The following is a 17,222-nucleotide window of genomic DNA, read 5'->3' as shown; positions in this document are numbered from 1 at the left end:
CCTGCAAGCGTAGCGCCGCGGCTGCTTCTCAGTGGGTCCGACCCCGGGAGGCCGCTTTATTGGTGGAAGTCTGATTAGCCGGGCCGTTTGTTAGCGAAGCTCCAAAGGGGGGGATGCAGCTGAGCTCACGTCTGCGACCATCCTGTTTGACCTTTTCAGGCCTTTCTCGGCTGTTCAGCTCCACTTACTTTATATATGAAATGCCGCTACTGCGCGTATGCACTCCCGACAGTTACACAGCTTTTCTTGGTAATCAATTGCTTCATTCCGGGCTCGCTCTGTTCCCCCCGGAAAGGTTGAATTTTGTTTTGTGTATACCTCCGAGGTAATAAGATACAAAGGCAGTCGCTGCCAAAAGAAAGCTTGTTTCCAGTTCTGGCCATTGATGGCGAAATGCTCCGGAGACGTGCAGCATCGCCGGCGGGTTTGATCCGCTTGAAAAGGCGAGCCCGAGAGGCCTCGTTCTCCCTTCTCTCAGGCAGCATGTGGAGCACGTGATGCATATGATGCAGATTTAAAGCGGCGGCGGGCGGGGGGGGGGGGGGGGGGGGGTGCAACATTATATAGCATAGTCACACATCTTCATTTGCACACAGAGTCTGGGCGAACAGATGTTGGCCTCATGTTCGTGCATGTTTTCAGTGTGTGTATGCGCGCGTGTGTGTGTTGAAACAAAGCGTTCAGGGGAACAAGAGCAATCACACCCAAATTAACTCACCGGTGACTCGAGGATGAAGGAGGATACATGTGTTTGATGGTGGAGGGATGCTGTATGTACACACAGCGCAGGATTAATTATTGATGTACCCGGCACCATTCAATTATAGTCGTTTTTTTTTTTTTTTTTTTCTTCCAAATATGGGCATTTGTTTTTCCCCTCCGTGCCGGGATGTGAGGATCCTATGGGTTTTTATGTCTCTGTAGGGTGTGAAGTATCTGGCATGTTACACATTCCCATCCAGCGTCCGTCTGCTTCGAGTTTCTAATGTGAACCCAGAGCAGGAATCATCACTTTTTTTTTTTTTTTTTTTTTTTTTTTTTTTTATGAAAACTACCAGAAAGTAAATTGGATGCAAACAAACCATGAAGCCGTCCAAAACACACCCTGTACTACTGCTTCCTTATGTAAGCCTCCAGGCACTTTGAGAGTGTTGATTTTTTTTTTTTTTTTTTTTTTTTTTTTTTTGGAGAGAAAAAGCAAGATAAATGAAAAATTTAATAAACTATGTCATTTTAATCTCTGCAGGGGTTTGAAAGTGACAGCTTTTTGTAGTTGATAAACAAGACCGTGAACGGGGCCTGTGGAGGTTTTTTTTTTTTTTTTAGCCCCCCACCCTCCCGGATGAAGAGACCGTCCCTGGAAGTACAAACACCTCCCTCCTCCTGAAGCATTTAGCGCGTCGCCGCATGGCACCCAGGAGTCCCGTGGATAAATCAGATGGGTTCGCTCACATCCCACTTTGTCTCCGGTGCCACAGCAGCGTTCGGGGACTGTGGAGACATAAATACATCTGTGACCCACTCTGAACCTTTTAAAGCTGTGTTTACGGTCTGTGCTCTTCGAGGCAGAAAAGCTGCGTAACGCTGTTGTAACATTTTTTTTTTTTTTTTTTTTTATAGTCCGAATGTTGACGTAGAAACTTTATGTGCTGTTTAAGCTTGCAGCCGGAGAATTACCAGGTAGTCAGGTGGAAGTTTTTTTTTTTTCTCGATGTCCTGTTTGTGGCCATGCAAGTGATGACCTCTCAAAAAGATGTCTTTTAATGCTTTCCATCTGAAGGAAAATGTTACAAGCAGTCAATCGGGGTCAATCGAGATGTATTTCTCTTCATTAATAAAAGCTTATTTTCTCTCTTGGGGAACGTGCCAGATTTCTTTTGATCGGAGCCGAAGACGCCCTAGAAAGTGGTAGTGAGAAATATGGAGACGACGCCGTTTGATGTTTTTTTGGAGAATCACTTTTGAGACGCGTCTTTTTGTCTTCCTGGATTATGTCAGTGAGTCAGAACACCTGGTCTGTTTGGGCTTTTGTGAGATCCGAGCCGCTCTTTAATCTCGATTGTTTCTGATTATCACAGCGAGAGGGAACGCGTGCCGTTACTGATACGCTCCACCCTTCGGCAGTCCGATACCGAATCCCTGTCAGTTTCCCCTCGGCCGGCGATAAGGTGTCTGGATACGATACAGAGTGCAAGAAAATGTTCCCAAGACGAAGATTATATTCCTAACAGGACGGTTTCCCCGCTGCGAAGTGAGCCGGGGGGGGGTTTAAGTAGGTGCTCGTCTGTTTCTGCTCTTTGTTGATGAACGTCTCACATTAATTCCGCTCGTGCAGTAGGTTTGTATTTATTGTTTTCATGCTTCTCAAGCATGTTATTGTTGTCGACAAGCGACTTCAAAGGAGCCGAAGGGAACAGAAAAACCTGCTTGGTCAGGCGTTTTCTCGCACTCCCTCGTTCCTTCTCTTCGCCTCTCACTTTGTCTTCACTCGAAACATTTGTCTTCTCTTTCTGACTCGGTTTCCTTTGTCGGCACATTAAGGAGCCGCTCGGATGTCACGAGATGTCAGGCTCGCTCGTCTTTCCCGTCTTATCTTTAGAGCGAGCGAGAGGAAACCAAAAAAAAGAAAAAGAAAACCAGCCGTAGTCGTCAGCTGTTGCTCGAAGGGACCGACGGTTTTCTACCACGTTTACTTTACAACCCGAGAACAATTCAGCTCTTTTCTTACTTTACGTTTTGATGGATTGCTTGATGCAATTTTGCCTTTGTTCACCGGGAAGCTTTGATTTCTATGTAATTATCTTCACAGATGTGCCGTTCAAGTTTTGACATCTCGTGACGATTGCATGTCTGCATGAAGTATGACAAAGCCTGACAGTTTCATGTGATCCACTTCTTCCATTCGGGCCGTTATTGAAAGCGGTGGCGGAGATCCGAGCATTAAATGTCGGGAGCGAGAGGAGATATGACGTGCAACAGCTGACTGACAGTTATAATTGACCGTCTTCTTTGTGCTCGCCTTTCTGAGGGGCTCTTGATGATGCTTTTCTCTTTTCTTTTTTTTTTTAGAGTATATTGTTCTTTCTTGCTCTGTTCATTCTTCTCTTCTCTGGCAGATAAAAGTAGTGACTCAGTAATGGACCATTAGCATTGTGCTACATCTGTCTCGTGCGCTGTCATCATTACCAAAGCACATTAGACATGGATACCAGCCCTGAGAAAATCCATTTTGCGCGGGGCCTGGCATGAATTCCCTCTTTAAAAAAAAAAAAAAAAAAAGGGGGCTATCTGTAGTTACAGTGCTGCGGGTGCTTCTGTCAGATATCTGCATTCAATAGATTTATGCTCTCTTGGTGAAGGTGGATAGTCTTGAGCCAGCGAGGGGGAGACTCTCTTATCGGTGGACTCAGACCAGAAGATGAAAACACCGCTCGGCGTAACTTTACAGCCAAACTCGCAAGAGAACAAGAAGTTAGCAAAACAAGATAAAAGTTATGAGGCTATAATCAGAATTTAAAAGCTTCTCCAATCATTTTTTTTTTATTACAGAAAAGAAAATGCTTTTACTTTCATTGCATATTTAGACGAATGCTCCGCTTTTGCATGTCTTCGTCCCGACTGTTTTGTGTACGGGTTACCCCGATTTATTATGCAGATCTAAAGTAACCTTCCTCGTTAAGCCTTAATGCCGGTAATTCATTACCTCTGGCACAGAGACTAATGACGCTATTAATCAGCTGTGAATAGAGCTCGGCAACGGCAGTGGGAGGCTGACACGTCCTTACTGTAACAATCCCAGGCATGCGTGTACAAGACTGATTGTCAGAAGGACACAGAAAACTGCCCGGCATGTCAATTACCGGCGGCTGACGAAGTGCGCGAAGACGGGGAAACTCCTTGTAATGATTTTATTTCTCCGTCTCTGCGTCGCGCAGCGAAATATCTCACCGGGCCCGACACTGATTTCACGATTATTTTTTTTCTGAAGTGTGGCGTTCCTTATTATATTTGCTTCAAAGAGGAGCGACATCAAACCTCTTACCGCGTTTACTTTGACCCGCACGGGGCAGAGGGGTCACCGGTGGACAAATTTACTCCCTTGAATGATGGCAGCGAGCCGGGTGCGGAGGCAGCGCGACCTGTTTCCGGGGCCATTTTAAGAAACCGCCTGTGACCTCCCGAAAGCTTCCTCTCCGCGGCAGCGCCTGGGCTTTATCTGCTTCGCTTTTTCTCTCTGAGCGGTGCACTGAGACGATAACTCCGCTGCGATATCTCTGCGAAAACAAAGCCAAAGATAAGGTGTTCTTTTTAAATACGTCCGGACACACGTGTCTAAAAGCTTGGCTCACCTTCGGTTGCGCCTCATTCTTCTGCCTCGATCGAAAATCTTGCGACCCGGAGAATTCACAGAATCATCGCCTGCGGCGCCTTCGTGCCGCCTGAATATTAAAGCGGCCAAAAAAAAACTGATTTCCTGCAGATTTTGTCTTCATCTTATCTTATGTTCCGTCTAGATCGTACTGGTATCGTTCTGTTTAATGAATATATGGAAAAAAAAAAAATCCTCAGTTTGTTTAAGTGCATTTGCCGTAACCGTCCAGTTTTAAACAAGCGGACGTTGCTACGGCGACTTCTGTCCTGCTCAAGTTTTCTGTGTTTCTGTGATTCTGGATTCTGCTCTCCACTGCGTTTACATCTTCTTAATGCACGACGTGCTTCCTCATCAACAAACAGGCTTCGAGCTTTTGTTTATCCCGTGAAACCCAGTAAGGTTGTGCTTTCTCTGCCGTGCGCGCGTCTGCGTGCGTACGGCTCTATAAATGAGTATAATTATTCAGCATCTGGTCATTTACACCGCAGTCAGAAAGTATTAGGACGTTAATGTGTTTTTCATTGTTGCTGGCTCGATTCCAGCAAACCGGATTTGAAATGAAACCGTAGCTACGAGGCTAAAACTGCTGACGTCCAGCTTTAAGGTCGTTTCGGCTGTCATTATCCTCACTCAGTAAACAGTGCAAGACTGGAGGGGGTTTTTAAAGTCCCGCAGCTTTTGAGCAGTTATCCTAATCACAGAGACGAGGCTCTGTTATTTCTTTTCTTTTTTTTTCTTTTTTTTTAGGACAAATCAGTTAAATAATCTGGACCGGCCACATCAGTGGCCTGACGACCTAAATCTTTCTGACCTTGTATCTAACTCTCCAGCTCATGCCGAAGGCAAAAAAAAAAAATCACTGAAACAAGCAAGAAGTGTAGAACTAGGAGTTGACGTTACAGCTCGTGTCGGGTGAACAGGTGATGCAGTTCCTGCGCTGTCCAATATGGATGTGAACGACCTGAAATTGAGTCTGACCGTGGGCGGTTTTTACCTCGCAGTCATCTAAGGCGCTGAAGCGCAGAGCCGATACAACAGGAAATGTGCTGAGTCGTGCTCGCTGCGCACAGCACACTGATTGCGCCATAAATACGCAGCCGAAGCCGGATCTCCCCCGTTCTCCGCTGAGTGTTTATATGTACAGAAAGTTTGCGTCGACGATGTGATTTTCCTGGAAGAAAAACAGCAAATCTTTCACGTCGTTCTCGTCGCAGAAGTCAGTGAACTCTGGGAATTGGAAATGTAAACAGATATCGAAAGCCGAATCAGCGGTACGCGGGCGTGCGACGACGGACAGATGCGGCGGCGGCGGCGGCCGCTTTGCATTTTCATCCCAGTTTCTGCAGTAACAACACCGGCCTCCGACACCACGCTCGCCGTGCTCCCTTCTTTTCTCTGCTTCAGCTTTTTTGCCCTGCAGTCAGTTTCCCTCGTCGGCAAACAAATGGAAATGTCGTACGCGCTGACATTTTTTTCCGTATGGTTTTGTTTCGCCCGCTTGCCAGGCAAATGGAAAGCAGATCTCGAAGAAGTCTGACCGCAGATCGTTCCTCCAAAAAGAAAGAAATTTAAAAAAAGAAAAAACATACAACCGCAAGATGAAATCACAAACATTTCTGTGGCTCGGCTGGGGAATGTGACGGCTAAAGTGTTTCAACAACATCATCTGGAGCGTTGATTTGAGAGAATCCAGACTTCAGATTTAACCTTTATTTTTGTTGGGGAGTAGGGGAGAGAGGTTTGGGTTAGTCTTGAATTGTTTTACTGTCTGAAATAAAACTAAATGGTTTTCCTTGTCTGCATTTAAGAGCCTACAAGGTGACTTTGACCCCTTCAAAAAGACGTCTCCCTCTGTGTACCCCAGTTCGAACCCTCGTCTAGTTCGTAAACATGTCTCGAACCAATCATTTTTTTTTTTAAATAACAAATGATTGCCGGAAAACCCGTTTATGAAAGTCAAAATGTGTGTTGTGCTCCCGCCACCCTGACATTAGAGAGCTGTGTGTAGATCTGCATGTGTAGTCCCCCTTGTATTGTGCTTTTATTTGTCAGCTTTGTGAGTGTAGTAGAAGTGTTTGATTTCTGTGGTTCCCTGTCACACCGAGAGTCTTTTTTTGTTATGTTGGTGTTATTTTGTTTTTTCTTCTTTTTTTGTTTCCCCTCCTTTCTTTCGTTTCACTGTCATTTCCATTTCATCTCCCCTCCTCTCCTCGACCTGGTCCTTTTGAACGCCTCTGTGCTCCCCTCCCACCTCCCTCCTCACGCAAACCCCCCCCCCCTCCCTCCCCCCTCACACTACCACTGTCCTCCTCCCTGTCTCCCTACTCCCCCACTCCACCCCTGCCCCTCCCTCCTCACACTGCCGCTGCCCCCCCCCCCCTCCCCCATTCCCTCCCTCCTACCTCCTCCTCCCAACCCAAAGACGTAGCCCTGCCCTCTTTCCCTCCCCCCTCACTGACTCCTAACACTACTGACCATGTAACGCCAGGCTCCGGAGGTGTAGCCAGTCCAGCAGGCCCCACCCCCTCGGCGCCCCGTGACGTCGTGGCCTCGCTGGTCTCCACCCGCTTCATCAAGCTGACCTGGCGGCAACCGGCCGAGCCCCACGGAGACGAGTTAACCTACTCCGTTTTCTACAGCCAGGAGGGCACGAGCAGGTAGAACACACACTCAAACTACCAGGAGGCCGCGAACACACACATTACAGCAGGCGCCAGCAGGGTACTATTATACGTCTATTTCTGCGCCGGAGTCTCAGGCCACTCTGAGAACATCTAATTAAAGCACTTATCATCGCAGTGTTTATTAATTAAAAACAAACTTCCTTCCTCAAAGGATTACTTGTTAACACTTAGGTATAAACAAAAAAAAATATCAAACACTAATTTCATTTTTCAAGTAGCCCTGTGATAAATCCCCCCCTCCCCCCTTTGTGTTGAGGATTTGCTGCATTTGGCTGAGAAGGAAATTTAAGAAGCTTAGAGGATTTTCCACGAGTTTTCCCTGTAAAATAGCTGTAAGCAATTGTCACAAGTGGCCTGACACGGCGGCGTTTCACTCTGTGTTACAACCAGGTATGCAAATGAAAACATTATTACACTGTATATGCAGCGTATATAATGAGTGTACTAATACTGCGAAGACAAACCGGTGTGGTTCTACGCTCAGCACTTAGCCCGTGACCAACTCTCCTGGTCCAGCTGTAGACTGATGAGCCGGTGTGCTCATCATTAATCAATTAGTTAATTAAACGGTTAGTTTATGAACTAGAAAATGAGTCGATGGAGACATTTATCAGACTTAAGTGCCCAAATATGGCAGCTTCAAGCTCATCAAACGTGAAGTTTTGCTGTTTTTAATCACTGTAAGTTGAATATGTTTTGGGGTTTTTACTGCTGGATGGACAAAAGATTCAATTTGAATATGTCGACCTGAATCCCGAGAATGTGTTTTTGTTTTTTTCTTGACATCTTTTTAACAACCAAAAAGTAAATCAATTAATTAAGCGATGTATTAATAATGAAATGTAGATTGCATATATGCGTTTTTGTGTCCAACAGAAAGAATACAAAGGCCCGTGCTGTATAATTCTACTCTGTAATTAAATACCCAACGCTTATAGCACTCCAAATGTTAAATTAATTAGATTTTCACAAAACTAAATTCAACACGTTTCTGTGGCGAACAGAAGCCGATGAAATCATTCAATATTTTGCTGCTTGTCCGCGTGTCCCCCTCAGGGAGCGAGTCGTGAACACCAGCCGTCCGGGGGAGATGCAGGTCACCATCCAGAACCTCATGCCAGACACCAAATATCGCTTCAGGGTCGTGGCCCACAACAGCAACGGCCAGGGCGAGAGCTCCGCGGCGCTCAAAGTGGCCACCCAGGCTGAAGGTAACCCCCCCCCCCGTTCACAAACGTTCATTTGTATGTGCTCGGCATAAACAGGGCCGCGCAAACATGAAGGCGACCTCCAGCCCGGTTTGTTGGAAAACTCTCTCACGCTGGCGCGCCGAGGCAAACAGGATGCACTCGAAAGGAGCGGGCAAAATGTGCAAATAAGCGTTCGCACAAGCAAATATTCACTCGCATGCAGCGTGCGCTCACTTCAAACAGACACTCCATCTCCCCTCCACACACAGAGGAGGCTTAGTGCCGAGCGTGAACGCAAGACCACCCGACAGCACACCGGAGACGCGCAGCGTTTTCTTCTCATAAGCCACTTCTTGTTTGCTCCCCAACATTCGCTATAAATCGCGCGTGTGTGTGCGTGTGTGTGCGTGTGTGCGTGTGTGTGTGTGTGTGTGTGTTTTGCTTCAAACTGCGCTTACCTGAGGTGAGGAATGTGTGAAATTAGTATTCCACGTTCCAACACTGTCCTCGTCCAGTCTGCGCAGAGGTGCTACAGAGACGCTCGTTAGGATGTTTTGACTCGAGGACACATCAGAATTATTACCGTGCGAGCCTCCCCGTGGCTGCTGCTCCACATCTCTCAGCCTCACCCACATATGAAAGTGCTGCGAGGGGGGATTTCCCTGCACTCCGTCAGACGGCGGACGGTGGACACCCCTCTCGTCCTGGCTGAGCTGCTGCTCCGTCACTGTCACTTTGTAGGTCAGCCGCTGTTTCTCTACCTGCGTCCTTGGTTGGAGGGCGACCGGATCAGAACACAAACGCACACACAGACACACACACACACACACACACACACACACTACGCTTTACTGCCCGGCAGCAGGAGCAGAAACCACCCACGGGGATCGCGGTGAGGGCAGGTCGTACCTGCGCAGTATATCTCTGTCGTGTGTGTGCACCTTCAGTGTGAGAACACGCGATGAATTGGAGCTTAAACTGTTGACCTGCTTCTGAGTGCCAGCCGTGTGCACACAACGCTGCCCTGTATTGCTTCTCCGCAGAGACTGGCTCAATACACCTGTGTGTTCGCCCCCCCCCCCCCCCCCTCGCCCCACACACACACACACACACACACACGCACACGCACACACACACACACATCTACCTCTAACATCCGTGCACGCTGACAAATGGGAGCTTCTTTCTTCTGTCATAAACACCTGCAGTTACAGCTTACAAGATATATACAGCACAGACATATATCTGTGTCGCACAGACAGCACTTTTAACCTCCGAGTCATTTTAAATCCCAACGTGCCACAGCGCAGACACAACAAGTGATGCCACTGCCCATCTATTCAGACATAGATGTATGTATACAGGGGAGTCACAAATTATTTGGGCAGCGATGAATATTATGTCACGTTAGCTCTGTCTTTCAGCAGGCTGGATAGGAAATTAAATATTTAGTTTGAGGTAGCTGTCGGCTTTAATTTGAAGGTCTTTACATTTACATCACATGAACTCTGTAGAAACTGCGGCTCGCAGTCTCCTGTTCTCATGGCATATAAAGTGGTTTACTGTACATATATTTGTGTTACATATATGAATGTTTCACCAGCTGTCAAGAGTTTCATTAAGGTCTGACAGCTCACTTATTTCTGCTCTCCTGTTATGTTTTTCCACCAGTCCAAGTTCCCGGTCCCGCTCCGAACCTGCAGACCGTGTCGAACACGCCCACCTCTGTTTCTCTCAGCTGGGATAAACCCCTCACCGGCAACGGAGAGGTCCTCACCTACAAGCTGTACTACACGGACAAAACCTTTGGCGACGAACAGGTAGGATGTGGTCTCCACTCACTAGAAAGATTCACGCCGTCAAAGACTAGATGACTTTGAATTTAAAGATTAAAACTGCTGGTAAAAGACCTAGAGTGATAAAGCAAACATTTTTTTTTGTCCTCGTCAGTCGATTATGACCTTCTATGGTCATCTTATCATTACCTTTAATGCACGTCACCTTTTATGAGGTTTCACAACAGATTAAAAATCGAAATAATGAAAAACTTGAAGTAAAAAGACATTAATCTGTATGGAGATGAAAACAAATTATCCAGAGAAGCACAACAAGCAGCTTAATTAAGTGAAATCTTAATATGCTTTCAGATTGAAGGATGATTATCATGTGTTTTTCCTTTTTTATTGATGATATATGAATGAATTCTCTTGGAATAAATTTCAACCTGTAACAGAGACGTGCAGCTTGTAAGAGGAGAATTATTGTATGCAGCTGACGCTTGATTTTGCAGGCTTCATTAGATAAAGTGAAACTGACTGCATTCTCTTTAATGTAAATTGTGATGAGGTAAGGAATTCCTAATCACTTGCCAGGGCTCTTTGTGCTGCATTCTTGATTAATTATCTCACAAAAAAGCGTGGATGAAAGAAAGCAGATATGATTCACTCCGTTCTCCTTCTCTGCAGGACTAACTCTGTCGTCCGAGTGGAATCTAGCTCCTCAGATATTGAGTCAACCCCAGCAGTAGCAGTGTGCAAGCCAGTGAGGCATTAAAAAGCCTTTAATATGATAATGGATGAAACGTCAGCCAGTGCACTGAGTAATGATGCCTCAGCTCCCTGGAGAAGAGAGCCGGAGAGGGGGGGGGGGGGATGAAAAAGGCAAAAGATGAAGAGAGGATGGGAAACGAAAGAAAGGAGGAAGTGGACGAAAGGGCCAGAACAGAGTGAGAAAGACGCAGTGCCGAGAGGATATGAAAAATTAAAGGGAAGAGGGGAAGTCAGGGACGACATAAGATGCATCTTCAAGGGGTGAGGTGGTCACAGACGGTCACATGACCCGGGTTCAGAGGTCGCGATTAGAGCGCTGCGGAAGCGAGATTAGATATCCTGGAAGTCTCGGCGTTTAACTGCGAATGTCACAAGCAGAGCACTGAATGCAAATGTGCTTGAAGTAATTGGCTGTGTGGCTGCGTGGCCAATTTGTAAAGCAAAAGTCATAATCGTGGAAGGCATAATTTGCGGCTCGGTGGAAGATGACAGTCTTACATCGATTTACAAACAGAAATGTGATGAAATGATGAAAGCAGGCATCACATTTAGTAGCTCGCAGCAATTGGAACTGACATATTTACAGCATGTCTGAGCAAATATCAAACATGAATACTAAAATGACACTCAAAACCAGCCGACTGCATTTATCGGCATGTACAGTGTGTTTTTGCCACTTATCTTTTTGAGAATAAAACTTTTCACGTTCATTTTATGTCAATTGTTCTCTTGTTTTCACATACTTAATTGTCTGTGAGGTATATTTCAGTTTAGATTAAAAGAAGATATGTCCTTCAACTCTGTTTTAGATTTTTAAAGCACCTTACTGACCAGTGATGTTTGTCCTCCTCCTCTCTCTCTCAGGACATCGACACCAACAGTCAGTCCTACACCATGACTGGGCTGAAGAAGAACACAGAGTACAGTTTCCGTGTGGTGGCCAACAACAAGCACGGTTCAGGCGTCTCCACTGACGACATCATTGTTCGCACCCTCTCTGACGGTCAGTGGATCGCTGAAATATAATTCGACCACTGCGTGCGTGTCCAACGTGCAAAAGGGATGTATGTAAAGTAAAGTCCTCTGCACCATGCTGTAAAGATTCATCCAGCAAAGCAAAGCTTCCATTAGAAACTGTTCCTTTGCTGTAGATTAAAGCAGCTAATGATTATTTTAATTGACTAATTTTTTTAAAATTCTTTTCACGATTTGCAAATTTGGGCTTATACAATTTCTTATTACTATTTTCTAAAGCCCAAGGGGAAAATTTTGAATCTGAAACTAGACAATGTTTGACATTTTTCACAGAGAAATTGTTTTAGCTCAATCACACCTTAAATTACTGTGATCTCTTTTGTTTTATGTTGAATAAATTGTCTGTTTTCCTCACAGTGCCAAGCGCCCCGCCTCAAAACCTCACTGTGGAGGTCCAGAACTCAAAGGTAAGACTCTTCTGCCTCGACTGAACAAGTTTAAAGGACCTGTAACTGGTTTCGTTTTTCTGCCGCCGTATCGACCAACGAAAAGCTTCGGCGTTTTCTGCTCTCAGATGCAACATAGACAACAAAATTACGTAACAACAGAGGCAAAGGCACCTAAAGTGCCAGCGGCCAGACGGTTTGGTGGTATGAAGTTGCATCGCTGAGTCGACACTCTCTCGCTCGCACACACAAACAGTTGAACAGACACATCGCCCGCAGGCCGGAGCTGCGTTGTTGCTCTGTGTGATTAGCTGCGTCAGAGGCCTGGAGGCCCGGCTGGTTAAGAGAGTGTGTGAACCCTCATCGATCTCCTCGTCGGCAGGAGACTCGCCTGTCAGATGGTTTTATCCTCAGTATCACTCCATCTGTACAGAGTCTGGCACACAAGCCTGCAGCTCAAATCGACATCGATATGAAACATTTTTTTTTTTTTATCCTGGGAGATACAGGCTCGCTAGAAATGATACTCGGACAGATAAGAACGACGTGGTAAATTAAAGGTTATCTGGTTGAAAATGGGGTTCAAACGGATTTGAAAAGTGAAAATCTTTAGCTGCTATTGTTTTAAAGGTGTTTCATTTGCTATGTAAAATTAAGCTAATACAAGCTGAAACACGTTTAAAATTTCAAAATAAAGTTCACTTTTAAAGCAAATTAGCCCATTTAACACAGATGTGTTGAAGTATTTTGACCTACAAGTTGCTAAATCAGTGGTTGTTAGGATGCTGCGTTACCGTGGCAACAGAGATTTTACCTTGTTGGTGAGCATGTGTGAAGGTGACAGGACAAATAGATGTACTTGTTCGAAAGCAAAAGTCTCTTTTATCTAAATTGAATTTCAGTTTGCATCAAAGATAACTGGATCAGATTTCTCACTGCCCTGGCAGCAACTCCTGGTGTCTCACTCTTTTCAAGTGTCATCCTTAAATCTGATTTATTACACTTTCACACCCTGTAGTTGTTGCGTGACACTCTTGATTAGATAAGACTGCTGAAGTGGCTGCTGGCTTCACAACAAGCTGCCGATTAAAACAGGAAGTTGGTCTTTTCATTTTGGCCATTTGATCTTCAAACAGAGCGCTGTAGGCCCATTTATTGTATATTTCCACCCCAGTGTTGGATTAAATTTGACAAAAAGATGCCTCTCACTCATGACATATGAGGCGACAGCGAGTGCAAAAAGAGAGCTGTGAAAGAAAAGAAAAAAAAAAAAGAAGGAGATAGGGAAAACCTTGGGGTGCGTGCATCGACTACAAAAACAGCAGACAGCACTTTTAGCCCTTTGCCGGTCGATGCAGAGCCGAAGTGAGAGAAAAAACTGACAGACAATCCTATCACACACTGCCAGCTTGAGTAAGAGCCGGCCACCCATGCTGGGGGAGACTCAGCTGAGATTTGTGGAGAGAAAACACTCTCATGCTAATTTTAAGAGTAAAATGAAGAGGGGCTCACTGTGGAAAAGACGGGGGATTGTTTTCCGAGCGGATCGTGTACATGCAGCCGTCCCTCCCCACTTAGACGCAGACAAACCAATTTAAAAACCATGAAACAAACATCTGGCCTCCACATCATTGAAATTATTCATTTCATTTTTTATTTTTCTTTGTCGTCATTGTGTTTTATTCAGAATGTAAACACTCATTAAGACAATAGTTCCAGAACAAGAGTATAGATACAAAGCATTTATGCAATTAGCTGTTCAATACGCCCAGCCAAATGGAACTGGGGGGGAAAAAAAATTCATTAACATGCATTTCATCTTCAGTCTCCTCTTTGGGTCTCGTCAAGCGGAACCTCACATCTTTTACCTGCGAGGCAACCTGAAAAACACTTTTATTTTTTACTTATATCACCGCTTTTTTCTTCTTTTTTTTTTTTCCTCTTGGCATGTGCCTTTTCACCTTCTCCTGTGATTTTACAAAAAGTCAATTAAACAGGTTTTCATGATTAGGAAGAAGTATGAGGAGAAGCAACAGACATTAACCAGTTGGGGCTGATAGTGTAATAAGAAAAATGGAAATAATTGAACACACTTAACACAAATTTAATTTGTGCAATTCCCTCGACTCGGCTGGGGAGGAGCACACATGTGCCCTGTACATGTATTCAGGCTTTTGTGCATCAGTGTGACAGTGGGGAAGCGTTAATTAACTCCTCTCCCACACTGAGCCACCCCCCACCTAGCTCTTTAAACACACACACACAGAAACTCTGATGCGTGTATCAGAGCTGCGTGGGCCCGCCAGCTAAAGTCCTGCATTCATCTTTCTGCCTCTGTGTCTCTGCAGGCTTAACCTGACCACACACACACACACACACACACACACACACACACACACACACACACACACACACACACACACATGCGCACACCCATCAGGACACCACTATCTGTTATTCTTGTTTATTTCTCCTTAATGCGTCAATTTGCAGTGCGTCACTCATGCTCGGGGGAGGAGGGGAGGGGGTGGGAGGGTGTTTGTTTTTGTGGGGAACTCCCATTTGCACCACATGAGGAAGGGAGGTGCGGGTGAGTCTGTGTTTCTGGAGGACAGAACAGTGAACCTGCGGAGTTACGTTAACACCGAGGCCTCTGCCAAGGCGTGTGGGAAGGTGCGATGCCACCATGAGGTCACCTTTACAGCTGCAGGCCCCAAAAACAGATGGTCCCCCCCCCCCCCCCCACACACACACACACACATGCACGCACACACACACACACACACACACACACACACACACACACACACACGCACACACACACGCACGCACTAAACACAACACATACACGCACTAAACACAACACACACTAAACATGACATTTAGTTTCATCTGACTCACAGCCATCTGTAATGCCCTCCCCCCTCCCAGAGCATCATGCTTCGCTGGCAGCCGCCACCGCTTAACGGCCAGAACGGGGAGATCACCGGCTACAAGATACGATACCGGAAAGGATCCCGGAGGAGTGAGACAGCCGAGACCACCGGAGGCACCCAGCTTTTAAAGCTCATCGACGGTAATGACTTTGCGGTTAATTCAACTATAAAAGTCAATGTCAGAATAAAAGTGTTCCTTTGTCATCAGTCTTACATTTGTGGGACAAAGAAAGAGATGAATTGCAGTTTCTCAGAAAGACTTTCCAGTGAACTTTCGTAGGTGACCATGAGTGTGGTACATTTATTACTCTTTATGTAGGTGGGCAGGAGATACAGACTCAGTTCAGACCTGACAATTCACACCCAGTTTGTTTCTCGATCCAGAACGAAATTTGATCATTTTTCGGGCCAAGTCCTGGAATATCAGTGAATTTAGTTTGCATGTTTAAATTTTAGTTGCCATTCATCAAGATTCCTGCTAAATAGTACAGAAAACATTTAGATTATATTCAGCTGCATAAAGTCATTAAATGGATGAACGCAGAAACACAAGTGGACATATGGAGAGAAAGAGAATTTTTTTTTGAACTCGTATCTAATGAACTGAAGTGTTGAACAGGCATTCGTGTGTCCTCAAAATGTCACGGGGTGCATTCACCCTTGTGTTTAAAGCTGTCGTCTTGGATCACACGCACCGTGTTCTGAAGTGTGAAGAGGGCCATAAATATAGTGATAGCACTGTGATTGATTTGTGACCTTCACTCCACACGCAGTTCGTCCTCTGCCTCATCATATTCAAGCCCAGAGGCGGTCTCCAATTCTTCTTCACACACATAGATTATGTTGTGATTGTTAAACCTTATTTCAAAATACTGAAATCCAGAAAAAGCCTCTGTTTTTTTTGCTCTCAAGGAACACCGATTTTTTTTTTTTTTTTCCCCTTTCTATGCGTCAGATCAGGTCCTTCGCTCAAACTTTTCTGTTCTCAGACTCCATTTTATCCCTGCTGGATGCGTCTCTGCTGCGCCCGACATGCTGCAATATTTAAAATCTTAATCCGGAGACTCGCGATGTGTCTGAGTTGTTGTTTGGAGTCTGCCTGGCTGCAGGTCTGTTTATTTACCCAACATCTGCATTTCCTCCAAATCACTTTGAAACGGAGTTACACGTCTTACTGTACCCTAACATTACCCACTGCTACCAACCAAATATGCACAATATACCCAGAGACACACAGCAATGCCGATTAATATTAGATGTTGTCTCAGCAACTTTCAAGTGGCCCGGCCTCACACTGTGTGCTGCATCAAAGAGAATATACACTTAAAAGTTGATTTTTGAGAACCTTCTGGGGGGTGAAACAGGGGTGTTTGTTGGTTCAGAAGCATTTAGAAGGAGATGTTGTAGCCTTGGAGGCACGGGTGGTTAGGCGCTCTTCAGAAGCTATTCCCCCCCCCGAGGGCGGCCCAGAACAGTGGAGACAGAGAGAAAAGACTACAGGATTAGCATGTAGCGTACAAATGGGACAATATGACGATGATGAAAAATTTTACAGCAAATTAACACGGCGACACATCATTTGTCAGCAGGCGTTCGCTTTGTCTCTGAATACCAAACCGGCACCCAGTGGTGAGACGGCTCTTTCTGAAGGAGACACAGCTCTGAAATATGAATGAGTCTGGAGTCCAAAAATGTTTTCTGCTCTTTTTTTTAGCCCCTTAGTGTTTTACTTGTGTATTTATTCTCCTTCATGGTAAATGCTTTTATAGTCACACAAACTTAATAATCAGAGGTGAAAAATAAATCTCTATCGCTTCCATGATATTGAGGAGAATAGAAATTTAATTGCACCCTAGCAACGTTCACTTAATCCTTCCCTCAGCAGACTTATAGATTTATTCCTTAAACTGTGAAGAGAAGTATCGGGCGTCTGTTTAAGATATTTGCACTTCCAAAATATTTACTGTGTCTGCCTCTCCAAATCCCAGCTGCTCAGCCAAGTGGAGAGCACCAGTGAATTATACAACAACATCAGGCCTGAGACTTTGAGGGGAGTTTTAATGAAAGAGG

General features: G+C 45.3%; 1 protein-coding gene across 1 annotated transcript in view; it reads left to right on the top strand.

Annotated features, from left to right (window-relative positions):
* neo1a (neogenin 1a) overlaps positions 1-17,222 on the top strand; it is a 152,709-nt gene that overhangs the window by 114,895 nt on the left and 20,592 nt on the right. The window contains exons 8-13 of the mRNA XM_069165600.1: positions 6,795-7,029; positions 8,113-8,267; positions 9,918-10,066; positions 11,660-11,798; positions 12,188-12,237; positions 15,148-15,292. Of these exons, the coding sequence (XP_069021701.1) occupies positions 6,795-7,029; positions 8,113-8,267; positions 9,918-10,066; positions 11,660-11,798; positions 12,188-12,237; positions 15,148-15,292 (873 nt within the window). The remainder of the gene's footprint in view (positions 1-6,794; positions 7,030-8,112; positions 8,268-9,917; positions 10,067-11,659; positions 11,799-12,187; positions 12,238-15,147; positions 15,293-17,222) is intronic.

Source organism: Embiotoca jacksoni, unplaced genomic scaffold, assembly GCF_022577435.1.
Source record: "Embiotoca jacksoni isolate LCO1_2020_lvr unplaced genomic scaffold, fEmbJac1.0.p SCAF_35, whole genome shotgun sequence".
Taxonomy (NCBI): domain Eukaryota; kingdom Metazoa; phylum Chordata; class Actinopteri; family Embiotocidae; genus Embiotoca; species Embiotoca jacksoni.
This window is presented reverse-complemented; position numbering and strand designations above follow the sequence as displayed.